General features: G+C 39.5%; 1 protein-coding gene across 1 annotated transcript; it reads left to right on the forward strand.

Annotated features, from left to right (window-relative positions):
* The first annotated feature begins 45 nt into the window (after positions 1-45).
* On the forward strand, positions 46-16,003 carry CCT2 (chaperonin containing TCP1 subunit 2). The gene is made up of 16 exons (XM_003808727.4): positions 46-1,212; positions 1,956-2,030; positions 2,439-2,504; positions 3,191-3,302; positions 3,616-3,692; positions 3,835-3,947; positions 5,165-5,367; positions 7,745-7,845; positions 8,665-8,792; positions 9,199-9,302; positions 11,591-11,710; positions 12,076-12,204; positions 12,406-12,509; positions 12,760-12,859; positions 14,298-14,439; positions 15,728-16,003. The coding sequence occupies exons 1-16, from the start codon at positions 967-969 to the stop codon at positions 15,756-15,758; spliced, it is 1,851 nt and encodes a 616-aa protein (XP_003808775.3). The 5' UTR covers positions 46-966; the 3' UTR covers positions 15,759-16,003.
* The last annotated feature ends 815 nt before the right edge of the window (positions 16,004-16,818 follow it).

The following is a 16,818-nucleotide window of genomic DNA, read 5'->3' on the forward strand; positions in this document are numbered from 1 at the left end:
TTTTGTTTTTGTTTTGAGACACAGTCTCGCTCTGTTGCCCAGGCTGGAGTGCAGCGGCGTGATCTCGGCTCACTGGAACCTCTGCCTCCCGGGTTCAAGCAATTATCCTGCCTCAGCCTCCTGAGTAGCTGGGATTACGGGCATGCACACCACGCCCGGCTAATTTTTGTATTTTCAGTAGAGACAGGGTTTCACCATGTTGGCCAGGCTGGTCTCCAACTCCTGACCTCAGGTGATCCGCCCACCTCGGCCTCCCAAAGTGCTGGGATTACAGGCGTGAGCCACCGCGCCCTGCCGAGGAGCTTAAGCGATCAGTTAGTCAAAGGGAGAAAAGAGGGTATCAGTAGATGACAGAAAAATTTTTTAGAGAACAAATTTTTAGACATCCGTCAACTTAGAGAAAGTAGAAAACTGTCTATAATAAACTGAAATATTTGGGACTGATCTTGATGTCTGCCAAGGTTTTGGCAGACATCAAGATCAGTCCCAAATATTTCAGTTTATTATAAACAAAGACTAATAAGTCGTCTCTACTATTGGAGGAAAAAAAAAAAAAAGACCGAAATGCAAAAATTCCTGAAAATGAGTAAATAGGGCAAAGATAAAATACTATAAATGTCTCTGTCAGTTCACAAGACCTTATCCTGGGCAGTCAACGTCCAGTTAGAAATAACGTCTGAAAATTCAGTAAGAGAAAAGGAAGTCTTCTTCTGTAATACTCAGTAAATAATGTTTAAAATTAACATAGCAATAATATTATCTGGGAATATGATAGTAAATAGCCCCTCCAAAAAACTGAAAAAGTTGAAAGCAGTTTTCCTGGAGACAGGAAGTGGTGAGGCAGATAAATTATGTTTTTCATTATTGGTATATAACACTTTAAACTGTGTACATGTGTGACTTTAATAGAAGTGTTTAAAGATTAAATTTAAGAAAATAAAAAGTGTGGGCAAAAACTCCATTTCTATGGCAACCCGCGCGGCAGCCGCCTCTTTGTTCTGGAGCGGCGGCCACGCCCCCTCCAGTGTGAAAGGCTGCGTTTCCGGCCCGTGGGGCTCCAATCAAAATGGGACGCCTGCCGGCGGTAACGACAGGCCGGGGCCGCCCCCCGAAGTAGGGCGTGTGGCGTCACTTCCGGCTTCCTTCAGTCCGCTGGTCCCGAGCACGAGCTGTGAGGGGATTCACTTGTGTGCGGAACTCCTCGGAACCATGGTGAGCCTGACTCCCCTGCCTCTTGCCCTACCCCTGCTCCGCCGTGCTCTTGCCACCCCACTGCTTCCTCTGTCCTGCTAGGGTCGTAGGCTCCGTTTCTGTCTCCCCGGCCCGCCGCACATGGTGCGAGCCATGCGGGGCGTGCGGCCTGCGCCAGGCCAGCCGGTGGAGCTCACCACGAAGGGGAGGGGTGGACCGCAAAGCCAGCGTCTCCTTGTGCCTAGGTCTTTGCATAGTCCTGGCAGCCCAGGTCCGCGCCTCACCCCGAGCGAAGAAATTTCTAGTGTGGGACCCGCTCCGCCCTCCTTCTAGGGGCGGAGCCTGGAGCGACGGGGTCTGAGCCATCAGAGGGTGGAGGGGCCGCAGCCTTCCGAGGGTGGAAGATGGAGGCCGCGTTCCCTCGCCCGCCCGGCAGGTGTCACCTTGATGGCCTGCAATCCCTCCCTGCCTCATTCTTAGTTCAAGATCGTCTTTAGTCTCGCTGTACGTAACTGTCAATCTCGCTGGTGTATAATTTATACTCCTGGGGGCCTTGTAAATCCGAAAAGCCATGTCGCTCTCCTACAAGTCCCTCTCTCCCACTTAAATGCCTTCTCCGATGATGGAAGCTTCATTTGATTGAAAACATTGTTGTAAATGAGTTTTCTCTTAGATGTCCACTTGTAAGACTAGTGGAAGGCACCTCAGTGTATGTGTTAGAGTATTGGTACTTAAACGGAATACCTCTTGGTTTTCCTTTTCAGGCGTCCCTTTCCCTTGCACCTGTTAACATCTTTAAGGCAGGAGCTGATGAAGAGAGAGCAGAGACAGCTCGTCTGGTAAGCCTTGTTCTAACCATTGTTTTAAAGATAAAACTGGAGGCCAGGCGCGGTGGCTTACTCCTGTAATCCCAGTACTTTGGGAGGCCGAGGTAGGCGGATGAACTGAGGTCAGGAGTTCGAGACCAGCCTGGCCAACATGGTGAAACCCCGTTTCTACTAGAAATACAAAAATTAGCCGGGCGTGGTGACGGGCACCTGTAATCCCAGCTACTCGGGAGGCTGAGGCAGGAGGATCGCTTGAACCCAGGAGGCGGAGGTTGCAGTGAGCTGAGATCGCGCCATTGCACTCCAGCCTGGGCGACAGAGCGACACTCTGCCTCAAAAAAACAAAAAAGTAAATAAAGATAAAACTGTACTTGAAGACTGTAAAGTTGATTCTGATAATCTTCTTGGTTTTTACTCCAGACTTCTTTTATTGGTGCCATCGCCATTGGAGACTTGGTAAAGAGCACCTTGGGACCCAAAGGCATGGTAAGAAAAATAGAAAAGTTTTATATTTTAATATTGTTTTAGAGCACTTGGTGGAAATATAATAACAGGCGTATTAAAATGCTTTTTAATCTTTAAAACGTTTAATTATAAAAGACAAGTATGTTCTCCTTAGTAAAAATCAGAGTCCCCAGAATCACCATCCCCAATCCCATGCCCCTCCCCAATGACAAGTACTGTTATCATTTGCACGTACATCTTCTAATATTCTGTTTATGTAGAAGTATGTGTACTTCATTATGTATTTTATACTCATGTAACATACTGTTTTATAAAACAGATACTATTTATCAATACTTTTTTGTAGCTTGCTCTTTTAAATTCCTTTCAGTGTAAGTAGATAACACTGCCCCTTTAACTGTCAAATATTATCCTGTACCTTAATTATTTTATAATTTAATTATGGCTGTATCGATAGTTTCTTTCCATTGTTTTTGCAGTTACGGTGTTGAAACAAAAACTAGTGTCTACCTGTGCTTCTAGTGTTTCTAGGGGTAGATACATGGTTTGGTTACGTGGTGTATGTATTGAAAACATTTGATGAATGGATACCACAAAATAGCCATCCAGAGTGTTTATACACTAGCACTGTGTGAGAATCCTGATTGATCCATGCATTCTTCAAGATGTGCTTATGTCTTAACTTGAACCAATTATGTTCCCTTTAGGACAAAATTCTTCTAAGCAGTGGACGAGATGCCTCTCTTATGGTAACTAATGATGGTGCCACTATTCTAAAAAACATTGGTGTTGACAATCCAGCAGCTAAAGTTTTAGTTGGTAAGTCTGAATATACTTTTTCACCAACCTAATAATACTGTTTGTTAACATTTTTGAAATAACTTTATAAATAGGCTGTGTTGACCAATCATACTGTCAATTGATGTCCACTAGTTTTTAATGATCGTTGTTAAAATACAAGCTTCAGGAGTGCCCGTATGTTGGTGGTAAAACTGTTGCATTTCAGACCTCAGAGTTCCAAATAATTTGTTGGATGAGGAACCCTGGTAAGTTTAGATTGGTAGTGAATATTTTTGGAGAATTTAGTAAGCAAAGAAGCAATTTTGAGTTAATAACTAATTTCTTTTTCTAGATATGTCAAGGGTTCAAGATGATGAAGTTGGTGATGGCACTACCTCTGTTACCGTTTTAGCAGCAGAATTATTAAGGGTAAGAGCAACTAAGCAACTCTTTTTTCCTACTGGGTTTTAAGTATCAGAGGTAATCAAGTCCTTACTTTCTCTATCTTTACTATTGAGGAGTGCTTAATAATTTTCTATTTATAACTTTTGTTTTATAACTTTATTAATAGGAAGCAGAATCTTTAATTGCAAAAAAGATTCATCCACAGACCATCATAGCGGGTTGGAGAGAAGCCACGAAGGCTGCAAGAGAGGCGCTGTTGAGTTCTGCAGTTGATCATGGGTTTGTATAGCAAAGTACTACTGTTCTAAACATTTAGTGTTCTTTCATAACATGCTTAATGCAAGAAATCTATAGGACACTGAAAAGCATACACAAAGATCATCTTGCTGCCTCACCCCACTCCAACAGCCAAACCTACATCAGCCTCCAGAGATAGCCACTAAAGTTAAGTTTGGGTTTTTAGTCTTTTTGTATATATCATCAAAATATACAAATAAAGCAAATAGTATAATACTGTATAGAGAATTTGTTAGCCTCTTTTTAACCTAGTTAAATATTAAGCACATTTTTGGATGTCAATTTTCTGTGCAGTATTTTAATAGAGTTACACATTTGAATATTTGGCTAGAATGACTGTATTAACCTGTCTGTATGGGGAGATTTGTGTATTTGATGATTTTTATCTTTATAATAACTTTGTGACGTTGTGACATAGCCCAAAGGTTTCTAGAAGTGTAATTGTTGGGTCCAAAGGTAAGTGTGTGTGTTTTAAGGCACCCCCAAACCTGGGCTGCACAGCAGGTGAGCAGCAGGTGGAAAAACTATCTTCCCATGAAACCAGTCCCTGGTGCCAAAAAGGTCCGGGACCACTGTTTTAAGGCACTTCTATTTATTTGCCCATTCACAACTGTATAATAATACTTGTTTTTCACGTCCTTTTATTTATTTATTTATTTTGAGACGGAGTCTCGCTCTTAGAGTTGCCCAGAATGGAGTGCAGTGGCACGATTCGGCTGACTGCAACCTCTGCCTCCCGGGTTCAAGCGATTCTCTTGCCTCAGCCTCCCAAGTAGCTGGGACTACAGGCATGTGCCATCATAGCCAGCTAATTTTGTATTTTTAGTGTAGATGGGGTTTCACCATGTTGCTCAGGCTGGTCTTGAACTGACCTCAAGTGATCCATCCTCCTCAGTCTCCCAAAGTGCTAGGATTACAGGCGTGAGCCACTGTGCCCGGCCATTTCTCACATTCTTGCCAACATTAGACTTTTGCATGCTTGTGTGGGCCCCCCCGCTTTTTTTTTTGGCATTTTGCCAGTTTGGTGGGGAAAATAACATCTTTAATTTGTGTTTCTTGATTACTGCTCAGGTTTAATTCTTTTCATATAGCTTACAGACTTGACCAGTTAGGGTAAAATTATCTATTGACATGAATATCTAGATACATTTTGAAAAGTAAAGTAGGGTTAATATGTATATTTGGTTGGTTTTATTTAGTTCCGATGAAGTTAAATTCCGTCAAGATTTAATGAATATTGCGGGCACAACATTATCCTCAAAACTTCTTACTCATCACAAAGACCACTTTACAAAGTTAGCTGTAGAAGCAGTTCTCAGACTGAAAGGCTCTGGCAACCTGGAGGCAATTCATATTATCAAGAAGCTAGGAGGAAGTTTGGCAGATTCCTATTTAGATGAAGGTATGTATGAATGTCAGATACAAGAAGCTTTGATTAGATGCTGAGGGCTGAATACTGAGTGAATTCTGTTTTGAGACCAGTGACCCTTTACAAAGCTAGTGAACTTGAATTTAAGGACATATCATATGTGCAACCATTTTTGTCATTTTATTGACAGTGTATTCCTCTTCCCACGCTATTCCAGCATTGTTGATGATCTCTAGAGTTTACTTAACTACCATGAAGTTATTTGCAGTCTCTGATAAAGAGGAAATGTTTTCTTTTACTAGAAATCATCTATTCTCAAATGGTACTTTTACCAGGATTATATGTATTCTCCAGGAAGGGTCTGGGTCAGTGAAATCATTGTGTTAGCTGGTTGTTGAGGATGTACAGTTGACCATTGAACAACATGGGTTTGAATTATGTAGGTTCATAATGCAGGTTTTTCCAATAAATATAGTCAGCCCTTTGTGTCCGTGGTTTGCACATGTGCAACCGAACGTGGATGGAAAATGCAGTATTTGCAGGATTTGAAACCCATGTATATAGTGGGCCAACTTTTCAAATCTGCTGGTTCCAGTCAGCCTGGAACTTAAGTATGTGGGGATTTTGGTGTATGTGGGCGTCTTGGAACCAGTCCCCTTCGTATACTGGGGGATGACTAGTTTTTTTTAGAAAAGAATTTAAAAAAATTTCTTTAACAAATAATTATGTATGTTTATAGGGCAAGAGGATTTAGTTCTTAAAGAGTGATAAATGAGACATAATAAGTACTGCTTTCTTAGTAGTACATTTTTGTTTAGAGTGAAGTTTTCCAGATCATCTTCACATTATATTTACTTCACAAAATGGCCTGTCAAAAAGTATAGGCATTCTTATATAGAGAAGGAAAAAAAAAGAATTAGATGGTGCTTTACAACTTCTGTTTTTACCAGTGGTTTGGAGTCCTGGTTTTGTTCTATGTCATAGGTCTTGATTTATTTTAAGAGAGAGTCATAATTCTGAAAATACTCTTGGTTAAGTTTATATACAAGAGCTGTGTAGCATTTCTTTTTTTTTTTTTTTTTTTTTTTTTTTGAGACGGAGTCTGGCTGTGTCACCCAGGCTGGAGTGCAGCAGTATGATCTCGCCTCACTGCAACCACTGCCTCCTGAGTTAAGGCGATTCTCCTGCCTCAGCCTCCTGAGTAGGTGGGATTACAGGCGTGTGCCACCATGCCTGGCTAACTTTTTTGTATTTTTAGTAGAGACGGGGTATCGCCATGTTGACCAGGCTGATCTCGAACTCTTGACCTAAGGGGATCCACCTGCCTCAGCCTCCCAAAGTGCTGGGATTACAGGCGTGAGCCACCAAGCCTGGCCGCTGCGTAGCATTTCTGATAGGGGCTGGTGGTAGGGAAGGAGCATTAAAACAAGAATATTAGTAGCACAAGCAGCACCATTCTTGAATGTCTGCTCTGTACTAGGAATTGCAATAGGAACTTTAGTCATTTAGTCATCATGACCTGGTGAGTGAGGATTAGGTTCACTTGAATAGAGTAGAAAACCCAAGATAATGGTGGCTTCATAACGGAAAAGTTTCTAATGTAACCAAAAAAGGCCTAGAAAGGTAGGTGGTACTGGGTTTGTATGATGGTTCCAAAGCAGCAGGACTAGGCTGGTAACTAGCACCTCTGCTACTGGTTACATTCCTGTTTTACAAATTAGCATTTCTGGTTGGATAATTTGTCCAAGGTTATATAGCCAGCAGCAGGGGCATGATCAGGGTCAGATTTATCTGACTCCACAGTGTCCATGGTTTTTCCATTTTTACCACCAGCCTCAATACCTGAATCTTCAATTTTTCTCTTGTGGTGGTGATTTTAAGCTAATAAAAATGGACTTAACCTATTGTCTTTATATTGCAACCCATACAGATGTGGGTGTAGCGTATATCTGAAACAAAAGTTTCAAAATACTGTTTAATTTTATTGTCTGTACTGTGCTCTTATATTTTCTGTTTCATATTTTTTAAGTAATCCATTAAATTGATTTTGTAATAACTCTTCTAGTGGGATGCTTTATACCAGAAGTGTCCAAGGAAGAGAATACAGTCATGGGTTCCTAGTTTCTGTTTCTGGTTGGGCCAGTAAAGCCCCTTCCTCCTCCCTCTTTTCTGCTTATCACTAGAGACAGAAACTAAAATCCATGGCTTTCAGGCACTAAAAGCCTAAAAGCAAAACAACAACAGAATAAGGCAGGTTGGACAAGCTTGCTTTTATGCCTTCTAAGAGCTTGGTAAATTGGACTTAAATAGCTTCTTTGAAATAGTGATATGATAAAGCAGACAGCTTTGTAAGATTTACTAAGGCTGCTTTGAAGTATTAAATATGATACTGTTCTTATATTTACTGTAGGCTTCCTGTTGGATAAAAAAATTGGAGTAAATCAACCAAAACGAATTGAAAATGCTAAAATTCTTATTGCAAATACTGGTATGGATACAGACAAAATAAAGGTATGTAACTCTACTTTTTAAAAATTAAAATTACTACCCAGGCAGAGTGGCTCATGCCTGTAATCCTAGCAATTTGGGAGGCCGAGGTGGTGGATCATCTGAGATCAGAAGTTTGAGACCAGCCTGACCAACATGGAGAAACCCTGTCTCTACTGAAAAAAAAAAAAATACAAAATTAGCTGGGCATGGTGGCGCATGCCTGTAATCCCAGCTATTCGGGAGGCTGAGGCAGGAGAATCACTTGAACCCAGGAGGCGGAGGTTGCAGTGAGCTGAGATTGTGCTACTGCACTCGAGCCTGGGCAACAAGAGTGAAACTCCGTCTCAAAAGTCTCAAAAAAAAAAAAAAATTGCTGGATTCTATAAACTCAGGAATCAATTGCACTAAAAAGCTTGGAATAGGTATGAATCTATTGTGTATATACACATATATATACGTTGGTAAAAATGTTGAAATATGCTATGGGACTCTTTAAAAAGAGTAATGAGGCCTGGCATGGTGGTTCACGCCTGTAATCCCAGTACTTTGGGAGGCCAGGCGGGCGGATCACAAGGTCAGGAGTTCAAGGCCAGACTGACCAATGTGAGATGGTGAAACCCTGTCTTTACTAAAAATACAAAAATTAGCTGGGTGTGGTGGCGCACACCTGTAATCCCAGCTGCTTGGAAGGCTGAGGCAGGAGAATCACTTGAACCCAGCGGGTGGAGGTTGCAGTGAGCCGAGATTGCCCCACTGCACTCCAGCCTGGCCAACAGAGCGAGACTCAATCTCAAAAAAAATAATGAAACTGATGCTCTCTTTATGCTTCGTTTGTCTTAGATATTTGGTTCCCGGGTAAGAGTTGACTCTACAGCAAAGGTTGCAGAAATAGAACATGCGGAAAAGGAAAAAATGAAGGAGAAGGTTGAACGTATTCTTAAGCATGGAATAAATTGCTTTATTAACAGGTCTGTGTTTGCTTTTAAGAAAGGATTTTTTTCCATGAAAGTTTAAGGAATACTTCATATTTACTTATATTGAATTAGATTTTTTACTTAGGAACTGTCTTAGATAACTTCACTTAAATTATGGATTTTTGTAATCAGTAAATTGTGATTTATGCACACTTACAGTGACCAGAATTACGGGATTGATTTATACAGTTACTATAATAAAGAACACTTGTTTTCAATACTAGTAATGGATGCATTAGTACTATAGTTGATAAACTCTAATTATATAGGTAAGAAATGCAATCTTGTTCTAATTTGCATTTCTTTTACTTGTGGTAAAAATGTTTACATGTTTTTTAGTCTAATGTAGTTTATCTTGTAACAGTTTTGAGCATAATGTTTTCATGTATTTTATTTACAGGCAATTAATTTATAATTATCCTGAACAGCTCTTTGGTGCTGCTGGTGTCATGGCTATTGAGCATGCAGATTTTGCAGGTGTGGAACGCCTAGCTCTTGTCACAGGTATGGAAAAAAGGTATTGTTTTCTAACAAACACAATAGTCACTCTTGAATTTGTTATTTGTTACTATATGCAACTACCTTTAAGGAGTTTAGAATTTCAACAGTTATTCTGAAATCTATACTCTTGGATACCTTTAATTTAGATACATAGATACATTACATTTACGATATTTACGATACCAAGTTATATACCACATTTGCCGTAGGTATAGATTTCTTTCATTGTGTCACTGTTATAAGGTAGATTTTTGGAACTGCCATGAATATTAGAAGAAATTATAGTGTACTAACCTTTGGAGAGTGGACTTGGTCTCATCCCAGAATGATCTCTTAAGACGTTTTTTTTAATCATTTGAGAAGCATAGTCTTCTTCTAACCAAGAGACATTTTCCTTTAATTACTTGAAGTGGGTTTACCTGCTTTAAAGTTACTTAGGAGCCATTGCGTACTTGATGCTTTAAGGTGACAATTAAACAAAATTTAAGATGCTCATGTTTATGTAATTCATTCTTTAGTTCCACAAAATAAAGATGTAAGAGGCCGGGTGCGGTGGCTCACACCTGTAATCCCAGCACTTTAGGAAGGCCTAAGTGGGCAGATCACAAGGTCTGGAGTTTGAGACCAGCCTGGTCAATATGGTGAAACGCTGTCTCTACTAAAAATACAAAAATTAGCCAGGCGTGGTGGTGGGTGCCTGTAGTCGCAGCTACTCGGGAGGCTGAGGCAGGAGAATCACTTGAACCCGGGAGGTGGAGGTTGCAGTGAGCTGAGATTGGCGCCACTGCACTCCAGCCTGGGTGACAGAGCGAGACTCCGTCTCAAAAAAAAAAAAAAAAAAAGATGTAAGAAGTAAATGATAATAATATATTGATGGGATAAACATATCGTAAGGTCTTGACATGAAATTGCTCTATACCCAGAAGAATGTTTATTAGGTACACCAACTGTATGTCTATGAAGGTGACCACATGGTGGCTCCCATCCTTAAAAGCTCAGTGGTTGTCAAAGGTGTATGATGACATTGGTTCTTGCAAGTGTCATTAAATAAATGTCTTGCACTGGGCATGGTGGCATGTGCCAGTAGTTTGATCTATTCAAGAGGCTGAGGCAGAAAGATTGCTTGTGCCCAGGAAGTTGTGCTATGATGGTGCCTGGTGAATAGTCATTGCGCTCCAGTCTAGGCAAGGTAGCAAGACACTCTCTCTTTAAAAAGAAAGAAAAGTCTCATGTAGAAGGATGAAGTGAAAAGTTTCATAAGCCAAGTTAGTCTTATTTTTGGATATGACGTCCCAAATATCTGTTGTGTCTCACATCTAGAACACAAAGCAGTCTCAGAATTTTGCCAGCCAAAAGTAAAAAGAACTTTATACAAATTATGAGTATAAATTAGTAGTTTCAAAGACCAGAGTCTTTATGAATTTATTGTAAAATAAGTAATAGAGCATTGACAGATTTATCAGTAAGGCATAGGAAAAGAAGGGTTGATTGATAATATATGCAATTCACATTATGAAAAGAGTAGTCAGCTAGAGAAAAGGATTTTGAAATGGAAACCTGACTTGTGCTTAGTTAGGAAATAGGGAACGAAGTGGCTGACCTGTTCAGTTTACAGCATGGAAGATGGAGGGAAAATAGGAATAGAAATGAGACATAAGGACTAAAATTAATTTGTTCTTATTAAATTTGGTCTGGGAAATTTTTAGTATGCATTTCTTGTTTTTTTAGGCCTTAGGACATTTCATTTGTGATAATTAGAGATATCAGGTGCTTATTAAGCAGTTCATGAAGTGTATAGTGGTTGACATATAGGACAAATATTTTCATGTCTTGTGCTGGGAATTGTATCATGAGGTCATAGTCTTATAGGTTGGATTCAGAAGAGAATCTGAATTTAAACTCAAAAGTAACTGCTTTAAGACTCAGTTTAACCTTTGGAAGGTAGCATTGTATAGTGTGTGCTTACAGATCTGAAGCCAGACTGCTTGAGTTTGAACCCCAGCTTTTTATATTCATCCTAGTTAGGTCTTTGGATAGGAAAGTAAACCTCTTGGCCTCATTTTTATCATGTGTAAAATGGGATAATAATGGAGCCTATCCAAGAGGATTGTTTTAAAGATTAAATAATTAGTCGATATGAAGTATTTAAAAAGAGTGCCAGGAATATAATCAGCAATCAATTTTTAAAATGTGAAACACATTACCTATCATTATCTATCCATTACTGCTTATTAGAAAACAGGAATTTTAAGCCTGCTGTGCATTTAACTAATACATGTTTATGTTTATAGGTGGTGAAATTGCCTCTACCTTTGATCACCCAGAACTGGTGAAGCTTGGAAGTTGCAAACTTATCGAGGAAGTCATGATTGGAGAAGACAAACTCATTCACTTTTCTGGGGTTGCCCTTGGTGAGTGATTATGTAGATCCTGGTTAGGGTGTCTAAATTCTTGCTAGGCTCTGTTGAAGTAAAGATTATTGTAGTTACTAGAATAGCATATCTTACAAGTCTTAACTCTTCAGAAGCATGATATATATTTTGTTTCAGTCTCTTGAAGTCAACCTCATATTTACCCTGTCTTTGTGAACAGTGCATGTTCAACATAGTTTTTTTTCCTTGATAACTTAGAACCATTATGAGCCTTGATTGTTGGAGAATGTATAGTACAGGAAGACAGGTCAGCTTTCAGAACCCAGTAATATAACCAACACCTGCATAAATAATAGAAGGCAAACTTTTTATCCCTAAGTGGTCACTGTGTCTTTTAATTTTAGGTGAGGCTTGTACCATTGTTTTGCGTGGTGCCACTCAACAAATTTTAGATGAAGCAGAAAGATCATTGCATGATGCTCTTTGTGTTCTTGCGCAAACTGTAAAGGACTCTAGAACAGTTTATGGAGGAGGTAAGCATTTAGAAAATGTTGAATATATTTTTAATTTCTTAAAGTACAATATAAGTCATAAGTGGTTTTAATGGTTCTTATAGAAATTTTATATTGCTTTTGCACTAAATTTTAAAATGCTTGGCATATCTTAAAGTCAGTAATTCAGTATCTTGGAGACAACTAAGCATTGCAATATTTTATTGGAATTTTAATCTTTAGGCTGTTCTGAGATGTTGATGGCTCATGCTGTGACACAGCTTGCCAATAGAACACCAGGCAAAGAAGCTGTTGCAATGGAGTCTTATGCTAAAGCACTGAGAATGGTAAGTTAATCAAAATGAGAGATCCCAACTTAAGTTTTGTGGTTATTGATAGTTTTAAAATGAGTAGAAAATGAACTGGTTAATACTGCTTTTAAATTTGATTCTGGAGTTTCTCCTCTTCGTGAGCAGTAATTGAAGCAGATTTTACATTGTTCCTAAATGTATAATTTTAAAAAGCTATCCTAGTTAGGAGTAAATCAGTGGTTCTTACAGTAGAGTGAGTAGTTACTTGTTTTCTTCATTTTCATAGTTGCCAACCATCATAGCTGACAATGCAGGCTATGACAGTGCAGACCTGGTGGCACAGCTCAGGGCTGCTCACAGTGAAGGCAATACCACTGCTGGATTGGGTAAGCGATCAAGGGGAACTTTGTGGCCGTTGTTAAAAGTAACTCTTTTCACCAAGCTTTTTTTTTCTTTTGGAACATAAAGAGTTACAATAACCATATAAAAGACTCTTTTGGACTTTGTCCTCATAATCATTACATGTGCTGGGAAAACGTGTGTGACTTCATATGCTCAGCATTTCCCAAACTTTGTTGTTCCATAAGACATGTAAAACTGGTTAGAAGATTTGTAACTGTTTGGTATATAACGACTATACGATTTAAATATAAACAATACTTACATTCTGAAAAATAACATAAACTATTATGTTGTTGATACAATCAGTATTAACTTCTAATTTCATAGTAAACTTACTGCAAGATAATCTTGAGTACAGATCACAGATCTCTAGTCCATAGATAAAAGTGGCCAATGAGGCAGATTTAATTCATATTGAAAAACATTCTGACAAGCTGTGCTGGACATTATAGAGTAGTCTTAAGAAGGTAGATAATCCTGTCATTGAACAAGAGGGAGCACCAGTTAATCTGTGAGAAAATGAAGCAGGATTCTCAAAAGAAGAGAAGTTGGGTAGGTAACTTATGAATTTTCTTCCATTCGTTTTTTATTATTTGATATGTTGTCTTCTATTAATATGGGTGATCAGTAGTTGACATTATTGTTATTACTATTATTATAACTGACACAATGGTCTTGCTCTGTTCCCCAGGCTGGAGTGCAGTGGCACCATGATAATTCACTGCAGCCTTGAACCCCTGGCTCAAGCAGTTCTCCTTCCTCAGCCTTCCAAGTAGTTAGGGCTAAAGGCATGTGCCACAATGCCTGACTAAATTATTTTTATTTTCTTAGAGATGGGGGGGCAGTCTCAGTATGTTGTTCAGGCTGGCCTCAAGCAGTCCTCCTGCCTCAGCCTCCCAAAGTGCTAGGATTATAGGTGTGAGCCACTGATCCTGGCCCCTTTTATTTTATTTATTTATTTTTTGAGATAGAGTTTCACTGTTGTTACCCAGGCTGGAGTGCAGAGGCATGATCTCAGCTCACTGCCTCCTCTGCCTCCTGGGTTCAAGTGATTATCCTGCCTCAGCCTCCTGAGTAGCTGGGATTACAGGTGCCCACCACCATGCCCGGCTAATTTTTTATATTTTTAGTAGACGGGGATTCACCATGTTTGCCAGGCTGGTCTCCAACTCCTGACCTTAGGTGATCTATCTGCCTCAGCCTCCCAAAGTGCTGGGAGTACAGATGTGAGCCGCTGCACCCGGCCCCTTTTAATTTTTTTAAAGGCTTTCTTTGAGCTCATTTGTAGGCTTATCTACCTACTGAGTAAAGTAGTTGGGTGTCCTAATTTTATTAATAGGATTAATTTTTATTATAAATCATTAGAGATGTTTTGATACTTTAGTTAAAACTGCTTTTTAGTAAATTTGTTTTTCTTTGCAGATATGAGGGAAGGCACCATTGGAGATATGGCTATCCTGGGTATAACAGAAAGTTTTCAAGTGAAGCGACAGGTTCTTCTGAGTGCAGCTGAAGCAGCAGAGGTGATTCTGCGTGTGGACAACATCATCAAAGCGGCACCCAGGTACCCTAACACTTTTCTCAGAAAAAATTACTAACAGCAAAACAAAATAGGGAGCTGTATTTATTTTATAATTAGAGTTAATGAAAAGCAGAGACAGTTTTGCCTGGATAAAAGTATGTAAGTTATTTAAAATATCACAACTCTTAACACTTAAGCCAGAAAAACTTAAGGGGAAAGAGGGATGGGCAGCTGAGGTAGCTCTTAGGATTGAAAAGGCACAGAAAGAGCCATGCTTGGAAAGGTCAAGTACTGAGGACAGTAGATGCTGTGATGCTTTCTATTGTCTTTAAACAGAATGATAGCAAAAGGAAACTGAGTTCTGTAACTAAAGTGTTCTAGGGCAAGGTCATATAGCCACACCTACTCCCAGAAATCTTCACAAGAAGTCAGTGCTCTCACCCACAGTTGAAATACGCTTAAAAAATGTATAATACCTTGTTTGGTCTGATACTGTTTTAGAGATCAGGTATCTTTTATTAGCAAATTCTGAGTAATTTGCAATAAAGAAACTGAATTTTAACTCAGCCTTCCAGACCTACCAGACCATGGGCTTCTTTTTCATATTCCTTATTAATCTCCAGAGGACTTTTTTTTCAGATCAGTGCCCTGTGACAACTGCTTCATAACTCTTGACAATGGTTAGCATCCTAGTCCCCCCATAAGCTACCAAGGGTGAAAAGTTTATCTCTTTATATGATCCCTGTATAATGCTGTACTCTTTGATCTGTTCTTAAGCTTCTTCAGCTTCTCATAACTGTTGTGTTTGCCTCTAAAAGCAGTGTTTCTCAAGCTTTAGATCCTTGAACAAGCATTAAGTACAAATTTACTAGTACCCTTATCCCATCTTTCCAAAAGATTGTTCTATGCCCCCTTATTGTATGGTCATCAAAGAATAAAAGATGAGAATAGAAGGTGCTTCTTGTTGGTGGGGGTGTGTGCAGAGTCCCAAGGCAGAACAGTCCTGATGTGGTGCAGGGCATCACACGGAGGAGGGGGCTGAGTGGCTAGCTCAGGTCTGTCTTCCTCCTCACCTAAAGCCAGCAGTCCCATCCTATATAACCCATTAGTCCATGACATAACTTGGTCACCTCTTAAAAGCCCAACTTCCAATACTGCCACATTGGGGATTCAGTTTCAATGTGAGTGTTATAGGGGAGACACATGCAAACCATTGCAGAGTTATAACAGTTTTAATACAGGATTCTAGTTGTGTTTGTATTTAGTATAATACTTTGGATAAAATCATGCTCTTCATTTTTCACTATTGACTTTTTTCTTACTCTCATAGGAAACGTGTCCCTGATCACCACCCCTGTTAAGCATTCCCACGTGCTGTCGATCTTTGGACCAGTTTCTAGCAAAGTTGTGTTTGAAAGATACTCTATTAAAGAAGACTGTGGAATCTGTTTATCGGTGCCCATTATATCCTTAAGTTTGGATATTTAGCTGACCTTCTCTTTAACATAGGTCTAATTTATTTGCTGTGTCATTTTCCATACAAATCAGTTGATTTAAAAAAGTTCATTTCTCATACTGTGCATTAAAATAAAAATTTGAACAATTACTTGGTTCTTATGTCTTATATGTGTGTATTCTGTTTGAACTCTACTTAATGGAAATTAATGATTATTTTCAATATGGCATTTTCCAGCTTAATGATGGGCCATCTACATTTTTGAAATAATTATCTTGATTAATATAAGCCCAAGTCAAATGTGATAAACACGCCATATATTAATCTTTTGGTTTTGTTGCTGGGCCATAAGAACACTCAGTCATGGCTGGGTGCGGTGGCTCATGCCTGTAATCCTAATATTGGGAGGCCAAGGCAGGTGGATCACTTGAGGTCAGGAGTTCAAGACCAGCCTGGGCAACATGGTGAAACCCCATCTCTACTAAAAATACAAAAATTAGCTGGGCATAGTGGTGGGCGCCTATAATCCCAGTTGCTTGGGATTTAATTTACCCATTTAATTTTGTTCAGTGAAAATGCCATAAACTAGTACTCATTTAATTTTGTGGAGTCTAAGTGCTGTCTCCTGAATTGAAAAAAATTATGATGCTTTCTGTGATGTGATTTTTTTTTTTTTTGAGACGGAGTCTTGCTCTGTCCACCAGGCTGGAGTGCAGTGTGGCGCGATCTTGGCTCACTGCAACCTCCACCTTGCAGTTTCTAATGATTCTCCTGCCTCAGCTTTTCGAGTAGGTGGGATTACATGGTAGTCCGCCACCATGCCCGGCTAATTTTTGTATTTTTAGTAGAGAATGGGATTTTGCCATGTTGGCCAGGCTGGTCTCTATGTTATATGATGTTTTTAAGCTTGAGAAAGTCATATTTTAAAGTTGCAAGATGATGTGCTCTAAGTATCTTTTTTTTTC

This window comes from Pan paniscus, chromosome 10 (assembly GCF_029289425.2).
Source record: "Pan paniscus chromosome 10, NHGRI_mPanPan1-v2.0_pri, whole genome shotgun sequence".
Taxonomy (NCBI): domain Eukaryota; kingdom Metazoa; phylum Chordata; class Mammalia; order Primates; family Hominidae; genus Pan; species Pan paniscus.

Bases quoted from the DNA above. Each gene is read 5' to 3' on its own strand.
- CCT2 (XM_003808727.4), top strand. From the start codon at position 967: ATGGCAACCCGCGCGGCAGCCGCCTCTTTGTTCTGGAGCGGCGGCCAC. The intron at 3,948-5,164 runs GTTTGTATAGCA...GGTTTTATTTAG, and splicing joins AGTTCTGCAGTTGATCATGG to TTCCGATGAAGTTAAATTCC. The intron at 12,510-12,759 runs GTAAGTTAATCA...TCATTTTCATAG, and splicing joins ATGCTAAAGCACTGAGAATG to TTGCCAACCATCATAGCTGA.